At 38.2% G+C, this 16,179-nt stretch overlaps 5 protein-coding genes across 5 annotated transcripts; 1 reads left to right on the top strand and 4 right to left on the bottom strand.

Moving 5' to 3' along the window:
• The first annotated feature begins 145 nt into the window (after positions 1-145).
• Positions 146-696, top strand: LOC111212077 (sorbitol dehydrogenase-like). Its single transcript, XM_022713490.1, has 2 exons — positions 146-203; positions 257-696. Exons 1-2 carry the CDS (start codon positions 146-148, stop codon positions 694-696), a joined length of 498 nt encoding a protein of 165 aa, XP_022569211.1.
• On the bottom strand, positions 640-3,371 carry LOC111212086 (zinc finger CCCH domain-containing protein 63-like). The gene is made up of 8 exons (XM_022713499.2): positions 2,662-3,371; positions 2,063-2,152; positions 1,852-1,953; positions 1,622-1,768; positions 1,425-1,544; positions 1,285-1,344; positions 1,109-1,206; positions 640-1,039 (listed from the first exon to the last, which is right to left on the bottom strand). Exons 1-8 carry the CDS (start codon positions 3,208-3,210, stop codon positions 892-894), a joined length of 1,314 nt encoding a protein of 437 aa, XP_022569220.1. The 5' UTR covers positions 3,211-3,371; the 3' UTR covers positions 640-891.
• Positions 3,372-3,900: 529 nt separating this feature from the next.
• On the bottom strand, positions 3,901-5,509 carry LOC111212087. Its single transcript, XM_022713500.2, has one exon. It carries the CDS (start codon positions 5,298-5,300, stop codon positions 4,140-4,142), a length of 1,161 nt encoding a protein of 386 aa, XP_022569221.1. The 5' UTR covers positions 5,301-5,509; the 3' UTR covers positions 3,901-4,139.
• A 372-nt stretch (positions 5,510-5,881) lies between these two features.
• On the bottom strand, positions 5,882-6,984 carry LOC111212088 (ethylene-responsive transcription factor ERF025-like). Its single transcript, XM_022713501.2, has one exon. The coding sequence runs from the start codon at positions 6,665-6,667 to the stop codon at positions 6,005-6,007; it is 663 nt and encodes a 220-aa protein (XP_022569222.1). The 5' UTR covers positions 6,668-6,984; the 3' UTR covers positions 5,882-6,004.
• A 6,591-nt stretch (positions 6,985-13,575) lies between these two features.
• LOC111212078 lies at positions 13,576-16,101 on the bottom strand. Its single transcript, XM_022713491.1, has one exon. It carries the CDS (start codon positions 16,099-16,101, stop codon positions 13,576-13,578), a length of 2,526 nt encoding a protein of 841 aa, XP_022569212.1.
• Positions 16,102-16,179: the final 78 nt, after the last annotated feature.

Genomic DNA, 16,179 nt, shown 5'->3' with positions numbered 1-16,179 from the left:
GTCATTGGCTTTTTTTTGTGTAAATATACAGTGAGAAACTTGTTTCTTATTGCTTCATGTGTTTAGTCTCACATGGATATGTTAATTGGTTATTGCAAGATCTGTAATGTTGTCATATAAAATTGCAAAAGATAGAACTGAAGAGATGAAACGAATGCTTGGTAAATCTGCTGCTAATGAAAGTACCGATGGTGATTGGACATGTATGTGCTGGGATCATTGACAAGTAGGTGAAGAATTTAAGTGAAACACCTAGTGGTCGGTGACCGTGTGGCTCTTGAACCTGGGAGATACAATCTTTGTCCCGAGATGAAGTTCTTTGCAACCCCACCGGTTCATGGCTCTTTAGCCAACCAAGTGGTTCACCCTGCGGATCTATGCTTCAAGTTGTCTGAGAATGTGAGTTTGGAAGAAGGCGCAATGTGTGAGCCACTAAGTGTTGGTGTACACGCTTGTCGCCGAGCTGAGGTTGGTCCTGAAACAAATGTATTAGTAATGGGAGCTGGACCTATTGGTCTTGTCACTATGTTGGCTGCTCGAGCTTTCGGTGTGCCTAGAATAGTTATTGTGGATGTTGATGATAACCGTTTAACCGTAGCTAAACAGCATGTCGCATATGGGATTGTCAAAGTGACAACAAGCTTAAAGGTTTCTACACTTTCTTGGATAGATCAATCCTTTATTATGACAATGTGACCATACAAATCCATGTGTTACAAGACCAAAACTCTCCCACTTTTGCCTTAAAACTCCTAAAATGACACAATCTCATCAGACCATGGCCTTTTACTAGGAGGACGCCATCAATAAGAAAGAGAGAAAACAACTCAATATATAATGGTACAAGAACATCGTAGAAATTAACTCTTGACAAGGTTTTTGCTAACTTCCTCAAGACATAGCTGCTGCGGCTGGTGCAGTGGACCACTTCCATACTTTAACTTGACCGGTTCCATCACCGGTGAAAAATATGCCACCTGGACCTATCTGGATTGACCTTATCTCTTGCTTTGCAAAGATTTTGCCCCTCTCCGTAAATCTAACAAATGAACCTAAGCTTCAGAAAACAGAAGAGATTCGGAAAACAAATAAGTGTTGCAAGACTTACGATGGTAAGTCGTAGAGACGCAAGGTGGTGTCGTTGCAGGAGCACAACAAAACCGGCTTGGCTTCTGCATCATGTACACCACATAAAGCTAGCACTCCCTGCATCCATCAATTAGGACATTAACAGAAGTTGTTAATATAAGATTAGGACCAAAAGAGAGGATAACACGTTTATACATTTTCTTCTTTGTGAGTGTACGTAACTTCCAAGTTGCCTCCTTCAACTGCAGCCCATATCTATAGCCGAAAAAAGAAAAAAACGTCAAATAAAAACTTTCACAAGATGATCTGATAGATAGTATAACAATGAATCTAACCTTGACAGTGTTGTCCAATGAGCAAGACAAAAGAAACTGATCCCAGCAAATGAGAGACATCACAACTGATGTATGATCCGTGAGTGTTTGTATACACTGAAGATTCTCAAGGCTCCAAACCTACAAAACACACATAAACCAAAACAATAAGAAAGAGAGTTCTCAACTCAAGCATGAAAGACGATACTATTACTTACTTTTATGGATTTGTCCATGGACCCTGAATAGAGCCGGTTAGCTCCCACATATAAGGTAACAACTGCCACTGTGTGGCCCATCAGTGACGCCGCCGGTTCAAAGCAGTTGGTGGCAGCATTATATCTCCATGCCAATATAGAACCGTCCTGCAGAGAAAGCAAAGAAGTTAAGACTTATCTCACCAAAAGCTGATATGTTTATAGCAAAGCAAAAAAGCTTGGAAGTTTACATGTGTGCCTGCAAAGAGTAGATCAGAACCCACAACAAGAGAATACACTTGGCCAACAGGTCCACTGAGACTCTGGTCTGTGTTGGTTTCCATATTCCAAGCCTGTAGCAACAACAATACTATAACTCAATAAGCACAGAACAATAAGGTTCCTTGATATTGTAACAGTCTAGGAAATAAAAGGCTAAGAGCAATCATAGTCAGAACTTACCCTCACTAGATTTGGCATGCCAACCAATAGCCATGGGCCTTCAGCAATCACACAACCAACTTCCGCACCAAGATTGAGTACGCTTGTACACTGATCCAAAGAGAAAACAATATTAGCCATGGTAAGTAAACTTAAAACAGTCTCTCACAGTATCAAAAATGCATTCCTCAAATACAAATATGCTTCTGAAAAAGAGATCTTTACAAACAATTAGACGCTTTGTTTTTCTAGTAAGAGAGGACAAAATAACATCCATTAGCTTAAGGAATTAAACAATTAGACACTTTGTTTCCTAGTGAATAAATTTGACTAATCACACAGCCAACTTCCCCACCAAGATTGAGTTCCTCATGTACACTACTAATCCAAAGTAAAAAAACAAAAGCTATAAAAAAGATCAATAGCCACTAAGGAAGGCTTAACAAAAGTTACACAATAAATTTCCTAAATTAAAACAACTAAGACATCAGTTTCCACCAATAAAGGTTCTCACACCATCCTCATTACTCTTACTTATACAAATTACATCCTCTTGAGTCACTCTACTGCATCTAAACCAAAACAAACAATGATAACCAATCCTCAAACAAAACAAGAACCTGTCCAGAAGCACAATCCCAGACACGAATGGTCCCATCTTTACTCCCAGTGTAAAGCTTATCAGATCCAGACGGCAAAGCGATCCCACTCACAAGCTTCTCATGCCCATCAAGCTGAGTCAGCAACGAGAACCCATCTCCTCTGCTCCAGCAATGCAAGAACCTACACTTATCTCCGTGACTACAGCTCCCATCCACCCAATACCTGCAGACCTTCTCCGTCTTCGTCACAACCGCCCTGCTGTTCCCGCCGAACCTCCCCCATGTATTACTACTATTACTAGAGTGGCTCCCGTTGAACCCGGGTCCTCTCCGGTGACTCGGGCCCGCGAACCCGGACTCGTCGGGGGCCCTTTTGTTCGCGTGATTCGGAACGGGGCCAGCAGGTAGCTCCCGGTGGAGGAACTGGCAAGGGTTTCGGTAGCACCGTCCCGCTCGCCAGTGGAAGCAGACTTGCTGACGCGTGTTGGTTTGCTGCGGCGAGGGGCGAGTTGGCCCGCCGAGTCGGTTGAAGACTCGCTTGTTTCCTCCGTTCGAATCGAAATCCATGGGCCCTAGAGTCTCACTCTCTCGATTGCGATTAACGTCCGATCACGAATTGAATCGAAGCTAGGGTTTTTTTTTTTATTGAGAAAAAAATTGAAGAGAAACTGAAAGTGGATTTGTGTTTATAAGCTTCGGATCTTTTCTTTGGAGCGGACAGAAGTAGCAGAGAGAGAGAATGAGACAGCAGTCGCGTCAGCTTGACGTCGATTTATTTAGTTACTATTTTATCCCTTGTGAAGTTTCCTTTTTACAGATTTACTTTATTGTTTGTCCGGTTTTCGGTTAAAGTCGGTATAATTCAATCCAATTTTAAATTGAGCTAAGACATTATTGGACTTGTTTTATTTCGAATTAAAATATTCTTTTTGTTATGTCTTTAGGTGAACTGGTTAATTTATGGAATCAAAACTTTAGAAAAAATCAAACCGATTAAACCGATGAACAAAATGTTATGAACTATTTGTAGACAGTTTTGGAGACTTGTGCGAAAGCTTTGCATCCACTCAAATGAAATGTTGTATTTGGCAATACTCAAAAGAAACCCCAAACTTGTCCAGTGATGGTGTCCTGAGTTGCAAATAACCAGTAGCAAAGCCGCCAGAAACAAACGAGACAAGCTTTGCAGTATTATGACTTTTTTTTACCAAATCATTATGGACATGAGTTGTAATCTCTGATTGTTCACCGCTTGAGTTGTGATAAGAGTGTCACTTAGCTTTATACCATTAGTCTCATACAATGTATGATACAGCAGATCATTCGACAATGTTAACTTGAATTCTCATTGCTTTTCTGCTTACGCAAAAGATTGGTTCTACTCTTGATCTCAGAGTATACTGCTCCAAAAAAAAATGACACATCAACCAGAGCTTCTTTTCAACTCAAATTCCCGGTTCATGTCCTAAACCGATCGAAACATTTACAACTACAACTCAGAAGCCGAGCTCATCGTCACTATCATCATCACTATCACTCAACGCAAAATCCCCCTCATCGTCCACCCATTCATCTTCCGAAAACGCAGACACACTAAACCTCCCAAACCCATCGCTCTCCACCCTCATCTCCTCCCTCTCATCCTCATCATACGCCAACGAAAACAACTCATCCTCGTCATCAAACCGCCGTCTCTTCTCCGGCACCAAATCCTTCTCCCCAAACTCCCCATTCTCCACCCCCATCCAAGGCACCCACAAGTCAGCCTGCCGCCCCAACACACCGTCCCTATCACTCACCACAACCGTCCCGAGATCAGCCTCCCTCGCCTTCCTCAACATATCCGAAAAGTCCTTATCGTCCGACACCAAAACCAACCAGTCAATCCCACGCGTCATCGAATGCTGCATCTGCCTCTTCACCGCCCAATCCGCCGCCTGCGGCTTATCCTCCACCGTCTTCACGTAAACCCCCGCTCTCCTCAGCTCGGCCTCGAGCCCGTACCCGACTTTCGGCGTGAGCAGCCTCCTCGCCGCGTCGTTGTACTTCTCGTTCCCGGAGACGTAACGCTCCTTAAACTTCTGACGCTTCTTCCCCTTCAAAGACCTCATGCGGTTCACCTTCTTCTGCCTCTCCCGCTCGTGAAGCTGCTTGAAATGCTTCTTCAGGTCGAGATTCGTTCTGCACTTCCGTCCGCAGACGCCGCAGATGTACGGCTCCGACGGGATCACTTCGCCTTTCCTCTCCGCGAAGTCGAGGCTCCTCCTGGATCGCCGCTCCTCGACGACCCAGTGAGGTAAGTGGATGAAAGCGTGGCGGTTCGCGTACGCGGAGATCTCGACGACTCGGCCGAGCTTCTCCGCGACTCGCCGGAGCTCCGTCGCGGCCTCGTAAGGCGGGCCGCGGGGCGGTTTGTTGTCGAGGTCCCACAAGACGACTACTTTCTTCTCCTTTGGGGCGAAGACTCCTTCTTTGTTCCTCACCATGTCGATTTCGGAGGAAGAAGCTGATTTGAGGCATGATTTGATCCGGAGATGAGGGAATCCGGCGAAGCTAAGGTTTCGGAGTTTTGCATCGGAGAGGGAAAAGAAGTGAGGTTTGTGGGGAAGGTAAGGTTTTGGATAAAGGGTGTCAATTGAATTGCAGAATAAACTCATTGGGACCTCGAATTTGCGGAGAGAGTTGTTAGAGATGGTGTTTCTGAGCAAGTTTGGATGTTGAGGAAGACGACTGATATGCGGATATACTGACGTACACAAGTTTATCCTTTTCCTTGCGTTCGATTTCAAAGTTTTTTTTGTTTAAGAGCCTCCGGTGGAGCCAGAAGGTCTTGGTAAAGACTTTATTTATTGCAATTTAGTCTGATCAGCTGGTTTAGACATTTTGCTGGGATTTAGGGATTTGCATGGTTTAGTGAAATAAATTGTAGGGAATGATTTGGGTTTGGCTGGATAAGTTGTATAAAACAAATTACAAGTATCCGCTCAAAATTAATTTTAGTCAAAACATAAAAATCTAAATATTTGATCAAATACCAAAAATCTACATTAAATAAGTATTTGAACTATTTATTCATATAATAAATCACTATTTTGTGTATTTTTGAAATTTAAAAATATTTTAGATAATTATTCGGAGTTGAATATTTTTTATTGGATTTTATTCAAGTTCAGGTAAAACCCAAAAACTTGAATTTTAGATATCATAAAACAAAACCTATGCGGATATTTCTTCGGATTCAGTTTGGTTTAATTCTATTCAGATCGGTTTGATTCCGATTTTTGGGTTCCTGTCTTTTGTCTACCCAAAAACAAAACAAAGAAAAACTCATTTGACCAGACAAAGAAAACGTAGGATGGAATCATTTGTAACTCCAGAGACTATCTCCTTCATGATTCTCCTGCGAATCATCCATCCATAGATCCGTCATTCTTGGTGGACTCATCAGCATCCCTTCCGCCATCTCCGTAAACAAACTCGGCATATTCAACATCGCTTCCTCGTCCATAAACTCCAACGAAGAATACAACGCTTCTTCTTCCTCCTCCTCCTTTCCGGGTTGCTTCATCTCTGCGGCTCTCGCGGCAGCAGCTCTTATATCCTTGGCAGAGTTCGAAGCCGGAGCCACATAACTCAAAACCAAACCGGGAAAATTCAAAACTGACTCTGAGCCTTTCAGAGCTAGCGACGCCACGTCGTAAGCGGCAGCTGCCATCTCCGGCACCGGATAAGTCCCGAGCCATATTCGCGTCGTTTTACGCGGCTCTCGAATCTCCGATACCCATTTACCGTTCCGTAGCCGGATTCCTCTGAAAAATGAGTGCCGGCCGGATGTTCTAGTCGCCGTTATTCTCGCCGGAGATCCGTCTGCGACGAGAGAAGGTCTTGGCGTCGGCGATGGGGAAGAAGATGAGCCTGGAGATGTTTGGAGAGACTGATCAGAAGATTTTGAAGGCAATGCGATTGAAGGTACATTAAACGTTTGTTTATTCCCCGTGGTCGGAGAATCACTACTGTTTGACATAAGAAAAGCTTAACTTGTGTAAAATGTGTCTTGTCTGTTTGGATCACTTTGTTTGTCTATTTATACATTTGTTCTTGGAGGAGAGAGAGAATATCCGTGGGGAAATCTTAAGAGCATTCTTTTTTTTTCTGTTGGATGATGGTAGCTGTCTACACATAAATACAATATTTGTTCCAGATACTTTTGGATTCAAATAATTTATTTTATATTCAGTATCTTTTAAAAGATAAAATAAAATATTGTCAATTTATATCATGATTTTAAAATTAAAAAAATAAAATGAATAAATAATAAATAAAAAATAGTACTAGTCGCAGAAAAAAGATAAGAATTTTTTAAAAATATTTTTAAGGCTGTCAGCAAAACATTAACCCCTAAATCATAAATCTTAAACCTTAAAACATGGGGTAAACCGTAAACCCTTGGGTAAACCGTAAACCCTTGGGTAAACCATACATAAAATCTTGGATAAATTCTAAACCCTAAATCAAAAACACTAAACACTAAATCTTAAAAACACTAAACCCAAGGGAAAATGTTAGGATTAAGAGTTTAGTGTTTTAACATTTAGTGTTTATTGTTTTTGATTTAGGGTTTAGGATTTATCCAAGAGTTTATGGTTTACCCAAAGTTTAGAGTTTAGTGTTTTGCTGACGGCTTTAAAAATATTTTTAAAAAATTCTTTTTTGCAACTTGTATTATTTTTTATTTATTTTTACTTTTTTATTTTATTTTAAGATCAGGATATAAATTGACAATATTTTTTTTTAAGATATTGAATATGAAATAACTAATTCTTATTTGTCGGTGAATAAAGAATAATTCTATATGTTTATATGGTCGTATGAAGAGAAATTGCATTTTACCTTTTTTGGTCAATCTAAGAAGCTTATTCTTCAGAAAAAATGTTCACAACATATGATAACAAAACCAATCCAACTAAGAGAATTGCTGTGATTTCATTTAACCGGGAAAAAAAACAACAAATATAAGCAAACATCACACTTAAATGACCAAGAGGTAGAAAAATCTTTGAAGTTTGACGCTATTACTGCTGTAAAGTGAGTTGATGTAATAGGCCGATTATACACATACTCATCATTTAGGAGAAGCGACTCCAAATGGACTAAGCCTAATTTCGGCTTCTGACAAAAATGGGTTAGAATCCGTGATCAGTGGTCGGTCCAAAAAACTAATTAAAACTCATATCAAATCTATTTGGGGGAAATCAATCTTCATTTTCACACATCAAAACTTCGTGTTTTGTAGCCTTGTTCTTCACCCTTCACAAAAAAAATAATTTGATCTTTTTCATCGACTTCTTACTGCTTCAAAACTACGGTATGTCACTTGACTCTTCATGTTCTTTATAGTGGAGAGCTTTTATGCATTTTTCTCAAAATCATGAAAATGAAAATCAGCTTTAGATGTGTATTTGGATGAACTAGTTTTGGATATGGTTGTCTTTTAAAGTTTAGACATCTTAATATAATGCAAATACAATACCATGTTTTAAAGATTTGTCTCGTAACAACATTGTCTTATGACTCATCAATTAACGTTGGAAATCATGTACTAACAACTATAAGAGTCGTCATCTTCATTTCATCAAATGTACAAGCTCTCAATTTTGCAAGAAACTGGTTTGCTTAAGAAGATTAGTAAGTTTAAGAATTTTAGTAACTTGGTTTGCTTAAGATGTTTTGTTTACTCAGTGGGTTATATTTTCATGTTGATGATAGGTGAATCCGAGTTATTTGAGGAAGATAAAGAAGGAGAAAAACGTGGAAGAAAGAAGATATGAGTAAAGGTGATTCTTCTACTTCTCTTTGTAAATTTTAGGTTTTTTTTTATGATTCATATTTTGAATTTGATTAGTTGTGATTTTGGTTTCTAAAATCAAAAATTTCGAATGAATCTTCAACATTTAAGGTGACAATATCAAATGTTTGCTTTATGTAGATGATAAATATTCGACTAAACTTATATCTATGAAATTTCATCACTTGAATCTTTAAATCTAAAAATCTAGCATCCATGTTACCAAAATTCAATGACAAAGAATATGATTTTTATTGAGTTTAACTTTTTGATTTTAAATATTTGATTTTTTATATAATAGAAAAGATGTTACGTTAGAAAACATTAAATGATTTTATTTTTAAAATAGTATTTCCAAAATAAAATGTTAAGAGCTTATGATTTTTACTAAGTTCGACTTTTAGATCTTAAATTTTGAATTTTTTATATAATATAAGAAATATGTTCCATTAAAATATAAAATGTTTTTACTTTTGAAACTTTATTTAACATGTTTTCTTACAAAGTTTGTCATGAAATTTTTAATATTTTAATTTACCTACAATTACAATAATGTATAGCAAATAAAGAATTTACATTTTCTGATGTAAAATTATTTTCTAATTTTTCAATTAACATATATAAAGAGTAAAGAATACAATGTTTGACAAGCTTGCACAAAGTGTGTAAAGTTCTCATTCAATTATTTTTTTATGTTGATTCTATTTCTTCGATTTAGTTTTCAAATTTTGGTTTTTACCTCAAATTAGTTTATTATAGATATTTGGGGGGGGGGGGGGGGGGGGGAGTGATAACAATTTTACAACTGAATGAAATATTATGAAAACTTCTTCAAAAGAAAGAAAACCATAAATTTCGAAGTTTTGATAAAACTAGCCTTTTCGAAAAGAGAAAGTGTATCTCATATACACGATTTATCTCATAATTAACTCAATACCCTAAATCTCACACTATGGTATCTTTGTTCATAGACACACAACTTGTCACATCCTGTATATTTACCTAATTTTCAGATTCTTTGTGGTTTTTAGCCGATTGACTCTTTCGAAAACCATAATATGTTTTTAACTTTTTAAAGTTGTTGTAGATTCATAAAAACACTATAGCATTTGAATGAGCAAAAAATGTGAATGATGATTGAATGTGGTTGTGGGGTGGAGACTTGTAACAAAAGCAACCACATGTCATTATTGAAAGCTTAAACAAAACACTGTCTTTGAAGTTTGAACAAATAAAATAGTTTATGAGCCTTCCATTTAATTTTCGTAGTATTAAATAATTTAGAGTATGTTGAACAAATCTTTTAAAAAGAGAGTATTAAAGAAATTTGGTTTTTACCTCAAATTAGTTTACTATAGATATTTGGGGTTTTGGGGGGTGGGGGGGGGGGGTTCAAAAGAAAGAAAACCATAAATTTCGAAGTTTTGATAAAACTAGCCTTTTCGAAAAGAGAAAGTTTATCTCATATACACGATTTATCTCATAATTAACTCAATACCCTAAATCTCACACTATGGTATCTTTGTTCATAGACACACAACTTGTCACATGTGTATTTACCTAATTTTCAGATTCTTTGTGGTTGTTAGCCGTTTGACTCTTTCGAAAACCATAATATGTTTTTAACTTTTTAAAGTTGTTGTGGATTCATAAAAACACTATAGCAGTTGAATGAGCAAAAAATGTGAATGATGATTGAATGTGGTTGTGGGGTGGAGACTTGTAACAAAAGCAACCACATGTCATTATTGAAAGCTTAAACAAAACACTGTCTTTGAAGTTTGAACAAATAAAATAGTTTATGACCCTTCCATTTAATTTTCTTAGTATTAAATAATTTAGAGTATATTGAACAAATCTTTTAAAAAAGAGAGTATTAAACAAATCAGTACTTTTGTTGTTCGAAGATAGTGAATGGGGCTGAAAGATCTGAAATAACTTTAAGCGAGGCTACGAATAGAACACGTACCCTGCGCGGTTTCCTTTTTTTTTTGCCATCTCGCGATTTCCTTTATAAGAAACAAACTAGCGGACGCGGCTATTGAGTTTTATTTTTTATTTTATAAATTGTTTTTTTAGATTTTTACACAATAAAACCAAATCCATCCTGGAGAGGACCGACTCGACTCGAACACCACACATATATTTATAATACACAAACTGAGCTAATTTCAAAACCCAAAAATCTGATAACCGAAAGAATCGATCTATACCTTATCGAATATCTGAATATTCATGTCTAACTGATTCTTTAAACAATTTTTTTGTTACCTGGTTTGAATTATTGTCATAATACGTAAAATAAATGGATGTCATAACGTAAAAATAATTAATGAAGTAGTTAGTAAGAATAAATAAATAAAATGTGAAAATGTAATAAAATATTTAAAATATGTAAATTATGTTTCACACTTCTGTAATAAATGTTGTCGAATTATTTCGAAAAGACCGTAAATGAAGTGGTTAAAATTAGTTTTTAAAAAATGAAAAATATGTAAAAAAATTATTTTAAAATAGGTAAATATTGTTTTGTACTTCAGTATTAATAGAATAGATTAAAACTAATCAAGTCGATCATCAACTTTTTCAATAGAAAACTAAATTAATGAAATAATGAAGGTGCACCAAAATGGCAAAAAGAGAGATAAAAGTCAAAACATGTGGTATTAGTAGAAATATCTGTGAGCACTTAAGGAAGTTAGTCCAGCGGGCATTATAGGCTTGAGCATATTTTCCGGATCCGAGGATCCAAAGCAGTATACGAAAATTGGATTTTGAGATGGATTCAGATATACGAAAATACTGATTGGATAGGAGTTGCAAAATATATTAGGTACCGGATCGATCCAGATTATATTCGGGATCCAAACAAGAATTTGAATAAATCAGACATATCGATTAGTAAAGTAACTTTCTAACCCTAAATGTTATTCCTACTTCCAATTTCCCTTGATTAATATTACCAACTTTGGATGTTATTGTGTTAAGATGAATTGGTTTCGTTTGATTTGGTGTCTTTAAGATTATTAAGAGTTGTCCATTTTGATTTGAATAAGGTTAATGCTTTAGAGTCGGATGTTTCGGATAGATTCGATAAAATTTTGAAGTTTTGGATATTTCAGATATAACCGATCTGAGCCGGATCCGAGAAGTACTGAACCATATCCGATCCGGAATTTTAAAATACTCAAACGGTATCAATTTCCTAAGTTTCAAAATACCTGAAATCTGAAATACCGATCGGTACCGAATGCCATACCTAGGCACTAGATGAAATATGTGAGGGATTTACCTTAACAAGGTGATTAGGTGAACGGAGATAGCAAATTTTTTTGATTAGTTCTAATCAAACCATTTAATTACTAATTATCTTCTTGATATAAGTAGGCCCAGATATAAGTACATCAATTCCGATTTAAAAGTACTGTGTCTTACTTTCTTAACTAAGTTTTGGTTTTCACATTTGATCTACTAGAAACAAGATTAAATGTTGAATCTACTCTGATATGTTATTTGTAAATGCAAGAGAAAACAAATATAAAATGTAAAAGTAAAAGAAACAAAAAAATATTTTCAAATGTACGAGGAAAAAAAGCAAATACAGTTAATTGGCAAACATGTAAATTAAACACAATTTTTTGAATTATGATATTTTAGTGATATGAGTTTTTAAGATAAACTAATTAGGAACTAAATTCTCCATGAACCTAAATTTTATCTGGATAATCTAACTTGGAGCTAATTCACTGTAAGTGCAAACTTTAATTCATTCACGAATCTTTTCTTAGATTATTTCTCATACAACTTTGCGATTGGTTCGTAAACACTTCAAACACATGTCCGCTTCATTTTTTGTTTTGGTCCTACATTGCTCACGTGTTTTGTGGTCCATCATGTGCTAACTGTCTATGCTTTGAAACCTGTTTTAACGGTCTACAACACGCTTGTTCAGAAAAAAAAAATCTTCACATTTATGTTGAAAATGACTAACCAAAAATAATACAACATACGAACTATGAAGAAAATTAACTTTAAACATTTAATGGTCGAGATATTTTTTCAATTTTAATAAATATGGCGACGTAGTTGGGAAAGTCTACCTAATGAATTGCGTGGTGATTACGGATTACAAAAATGTTTGTAAAGACCATTTTTTATCCGAAACAAGTGGGGGGAGGGGGTTTAAACTGATTGACAATGTGAGAGAATACACATTCTCGTCATCCTCCTTCTAAATCACTAACACCCTAATGCAATCTTAAATTTTCTATCTATTTCACATACGATTGAAGTAAAAAGAAAATATCGACTCTATTCGATTTGATCACCTTTGTTTCATTTAATCATAGTAATAACACATCGATTTTGTTATTGGGAGCACAAAAATCTGACAGTAACATTTAGAGCGGGATTATGTACACTGGTGTCGGAGAGGAAGACCAGAACTTAGTATCAAGAGTGGTCTTACTGGCCGGAACTAGCTTTGTCGGTGCTTAGACTTTTTTTTGGTTGAACTCGGTGCTTAGTGTTAAGGTAGACTAATAAAAGCTCACCTTCCTCTTTCAGTTAGTTTTTTTTTTTGTTGAATGATTGATTCTTTGATCATAGGAGGCCAAAGTGCTTTGGCTTTGTGACTTATCTTGTCGGTATTCTCTTCAAAATTATCTTATGTTGGTTTTGGGGATGGGGTACTCTTCTTCGAGAACTCACTAGATTAAGGGTATGTTTCTTTGGACTATGTAAGACTGTTCTTGATCAAAATCAGCTTGCTTTTTGTGAAACCAAATGCTTTCAAGAAGTTGGAACCAATTGGACATAGCTCTGCTAAAGTTGGAGCTCCAAAGGACGTGAAACTCGTTGAAATGGAGAGGTGAGAAGCTTATTCTGGTGATGGCTGTGACTCGAGCAATAAGGTTGTGTTCTCTTTGCTCGATCTGCTTTCCTTAAATTAATTTCGAGAAGATTAAGCTGTAATTTTTGGTTGTATTAGTTGCCGGACAAAAGTGATTTTAATGTTAGTTCTGACGTCAATAGTTTGCTATTAGCTGCATAACATTTTTTTTTTGGAACGCAACTTCATTAAATCATCAGAGTAGCGTGGTAAAACCACTTGAAACACGGCTTAGAGCCTGCTTGGCCAAACGGTCAGCAACAACATTCCTTTCACGAGGAATCCAAACAAAATAAGAGGTCTCGAAATCCATACATTCGATCCTAATGTCAGAGACGATCCCATAAATCTCTGGAGGTTCTGTCTTCGAGTTCAAAGCCTTGATGAGTTGAGATGAGTCTGACTCGTATCTGATATGCCGGAGTCCCAGCTCTTTGCACATTTTCACTGCATTCCTCATAGCTAAACCTTCAGCCACCAATGGTGAAACAACTAGCTCAGCTGTAGCTTGGAATTCCGAGTTTCTTCCAATGTTCTTCACGCTCCAGCCTAGCCCTGCACTCTTGCTTGTAGCGTTCCACGCCGCATCTGTTTGTACCACAACTTCCCAAGCTAAAGCCGTCCTACTTGGTTTTGGGTGTGTCACTCGCTTCTCCTCCTTATTCTGTGCGTTAAGCCATTCTCTTGCAGCTGCCACCGCCTGTGTCACTACTTCTTCTGCAGTGAAGCCTTTATCATTGAAGATCATCTTGTTGCGAGCTGTCCACAGGTTCCAAACGATCCATGGAGCTAGTTGTCCAGAGACAATACCTACCGGTGGTAGACAAGGGTTCTCTATCAGTCTCATCCAGTCGTTTTCCAGATCTAGCAATTGTCTCCTATCAATCCGGTGAGCGAACGGAGCTGAGTTCCAAACAGTCTCGGCAAATTCACATTGAAAGAGGAGATGATTGATAGATTCAAGCTTCCCACATCTCTTACACATAGGGTCAACATTTATTTGTCTAGCAAGAAGCTTTTCGCCGACTGGTAAAGCTCCACGCAAGGCTTTCCAGACCAAGAGTTGAATCTTAGGAGCCGTCTTCAGGTTCCAAACGCCTTTGTTCCAGTCTATGAGGTGCGCCATTTGCGGTCTTTCATCCTGCTCATTTTTGTATGCCACTGCTGCAACATATCCAGATTTTGTTGTGTACTCTCCATCCCGCGTATGGACCCAGAAGAGCTTGTCAGGAGCCCCTAGAATACTTGGTTTTATGGTGAGGATTGTCTCCGCCTCGAAAGGAAATATGAGTTGTATGACTTCCTGGTTCCACTCGGTGGTCCCGTCATGGAAGAGTTCTTCAACTGTTATATCGATATGTCTCTCCATGGGATGTCCCATAGGCCTGGCTTGACATGACGTGCTAAGCCAGGGGTCGCTCCACGCTTTGATCTGCTTGCCATCGCCGACAGTCCATCCCATGTTGCGGAGTAGGAGATCTCTTCCCAGTAAGACCCCACGCCATCCATGTGATTCAGCCGTTCTGTCCGAACAGTGTAGGAAGACTTCGTCTTGGCAGTATTTCCCGAACAGTATCCTAGCAAGGAGGCAGTCTGGGTGGTGAAGTAATCTCCATCTTAGTTTTGCAAGGAAAGCATCGTTGAAACGGAGGAAGTCTCTAAAGCCGAGTCCCCCGTTTGACTTCGTTTGTGACAGATCATCCCAAGACACCCATGCCATCTTCCTAGTTTCAGAGTTAGAATCCCACCAAAACCTTGTGACTGCAGATTGGATTCTCTTGCATAACGACACCGGAAGCTTAAAGCAGGTCATGGAGTGAGAGGGCATGGCGTTGAGTACACTCTTTAGCATGACTAGTTTCCCGGCCGTGGAGAGGAATCTGTTCTTCCAACTCTTTGCCTTCTGTTTGATCTTGTCGACGATCGATGCAAACATGTCCTTTTTCCTACGTCCGAAGTGTTTGGGAAGTCCTAGGTACTTACCAACCCCGCCTTCATTTTGAATTTGAAGCGAGGACTTTGCTGATGCTTTAACTTGATCTGAAGTTCGTTTCGAGAAGGAAATAGATGACTTTTCAGTGTTGTTTGCTTGGCCGGAAGCTTCTTCATATCGGGTGAGGAGGCGCTTAAGGGTTTTGCTGCCTTCCTTGGATGCGTCAACGAAGAACATTGTATCATCCACGAACAAAAAGTGGTTCACCCGCGGGCAACCCCTAGCGACTTTGATTCCTTTCAGAGATCCATCGGCTTGTGCTTTGTTACATAATCCCGAGAGGACTTCACTACACAAAATGAATATGTATGGTGAAAGGGGGTCTCCTTGGCGGATTCCTCTACTCGGTTGAATCCTTCCTCTAGGCGAGCCGTTGATGAGAAAGGAGTATGTAACAGTGGTAATACATTCCATGATCAATGTAATCCACTTCGGATGGAACCCCATCCTACGTAGCACTAGTGCAATGAATTCCCATTCAAGGCGATCATAAGCCTTGCTCATGTCGGTTTTGACTGCCATGGCACATCTAACCTCTGCCTCCGACGTCTTTAGGTAATGGAGCACCTCGTGCGTGATCAAAACGTTATCGGATATAGCTCTCCCTGGAACAAATGCCGACTGGTTCTCCGAGATGATTGTCAAGAGCAGTGGTTGGAGTCTTCTCGTCAAAATTTTTGAGATAATCTTGTAGTAGACATTGCATAGAGCTATTGGTCTATACTCCATAACCGTTTGCGGTCTTTAAACTTTCGGAATAAGGTGGATATGCGTGCCATTTATCTTTTCCGGGAGGGATCCTGAGGT

The sequence above is a fragment of the Brassica napus genome, chromosome C3 (genome assembly GCF_020379485.1).
Source record: "Brassica napus cultivar Da-Ae chromosome C3, Da-Ae, whole genome shotgun sequence".
Classification (NCBI taxonomy): domain Eukaryota; kingdom Viridiplantae; phylum Streptophyta; class Magnoliopsida; order Brassicales; family Brassicaceae; genus Brassica; species Brassica napus.
The sequence above is the reverse complement of the archived record's forward strand: the minus strand, read 5'-3'. Positions and strand labels throughout refer to the sequence as shown.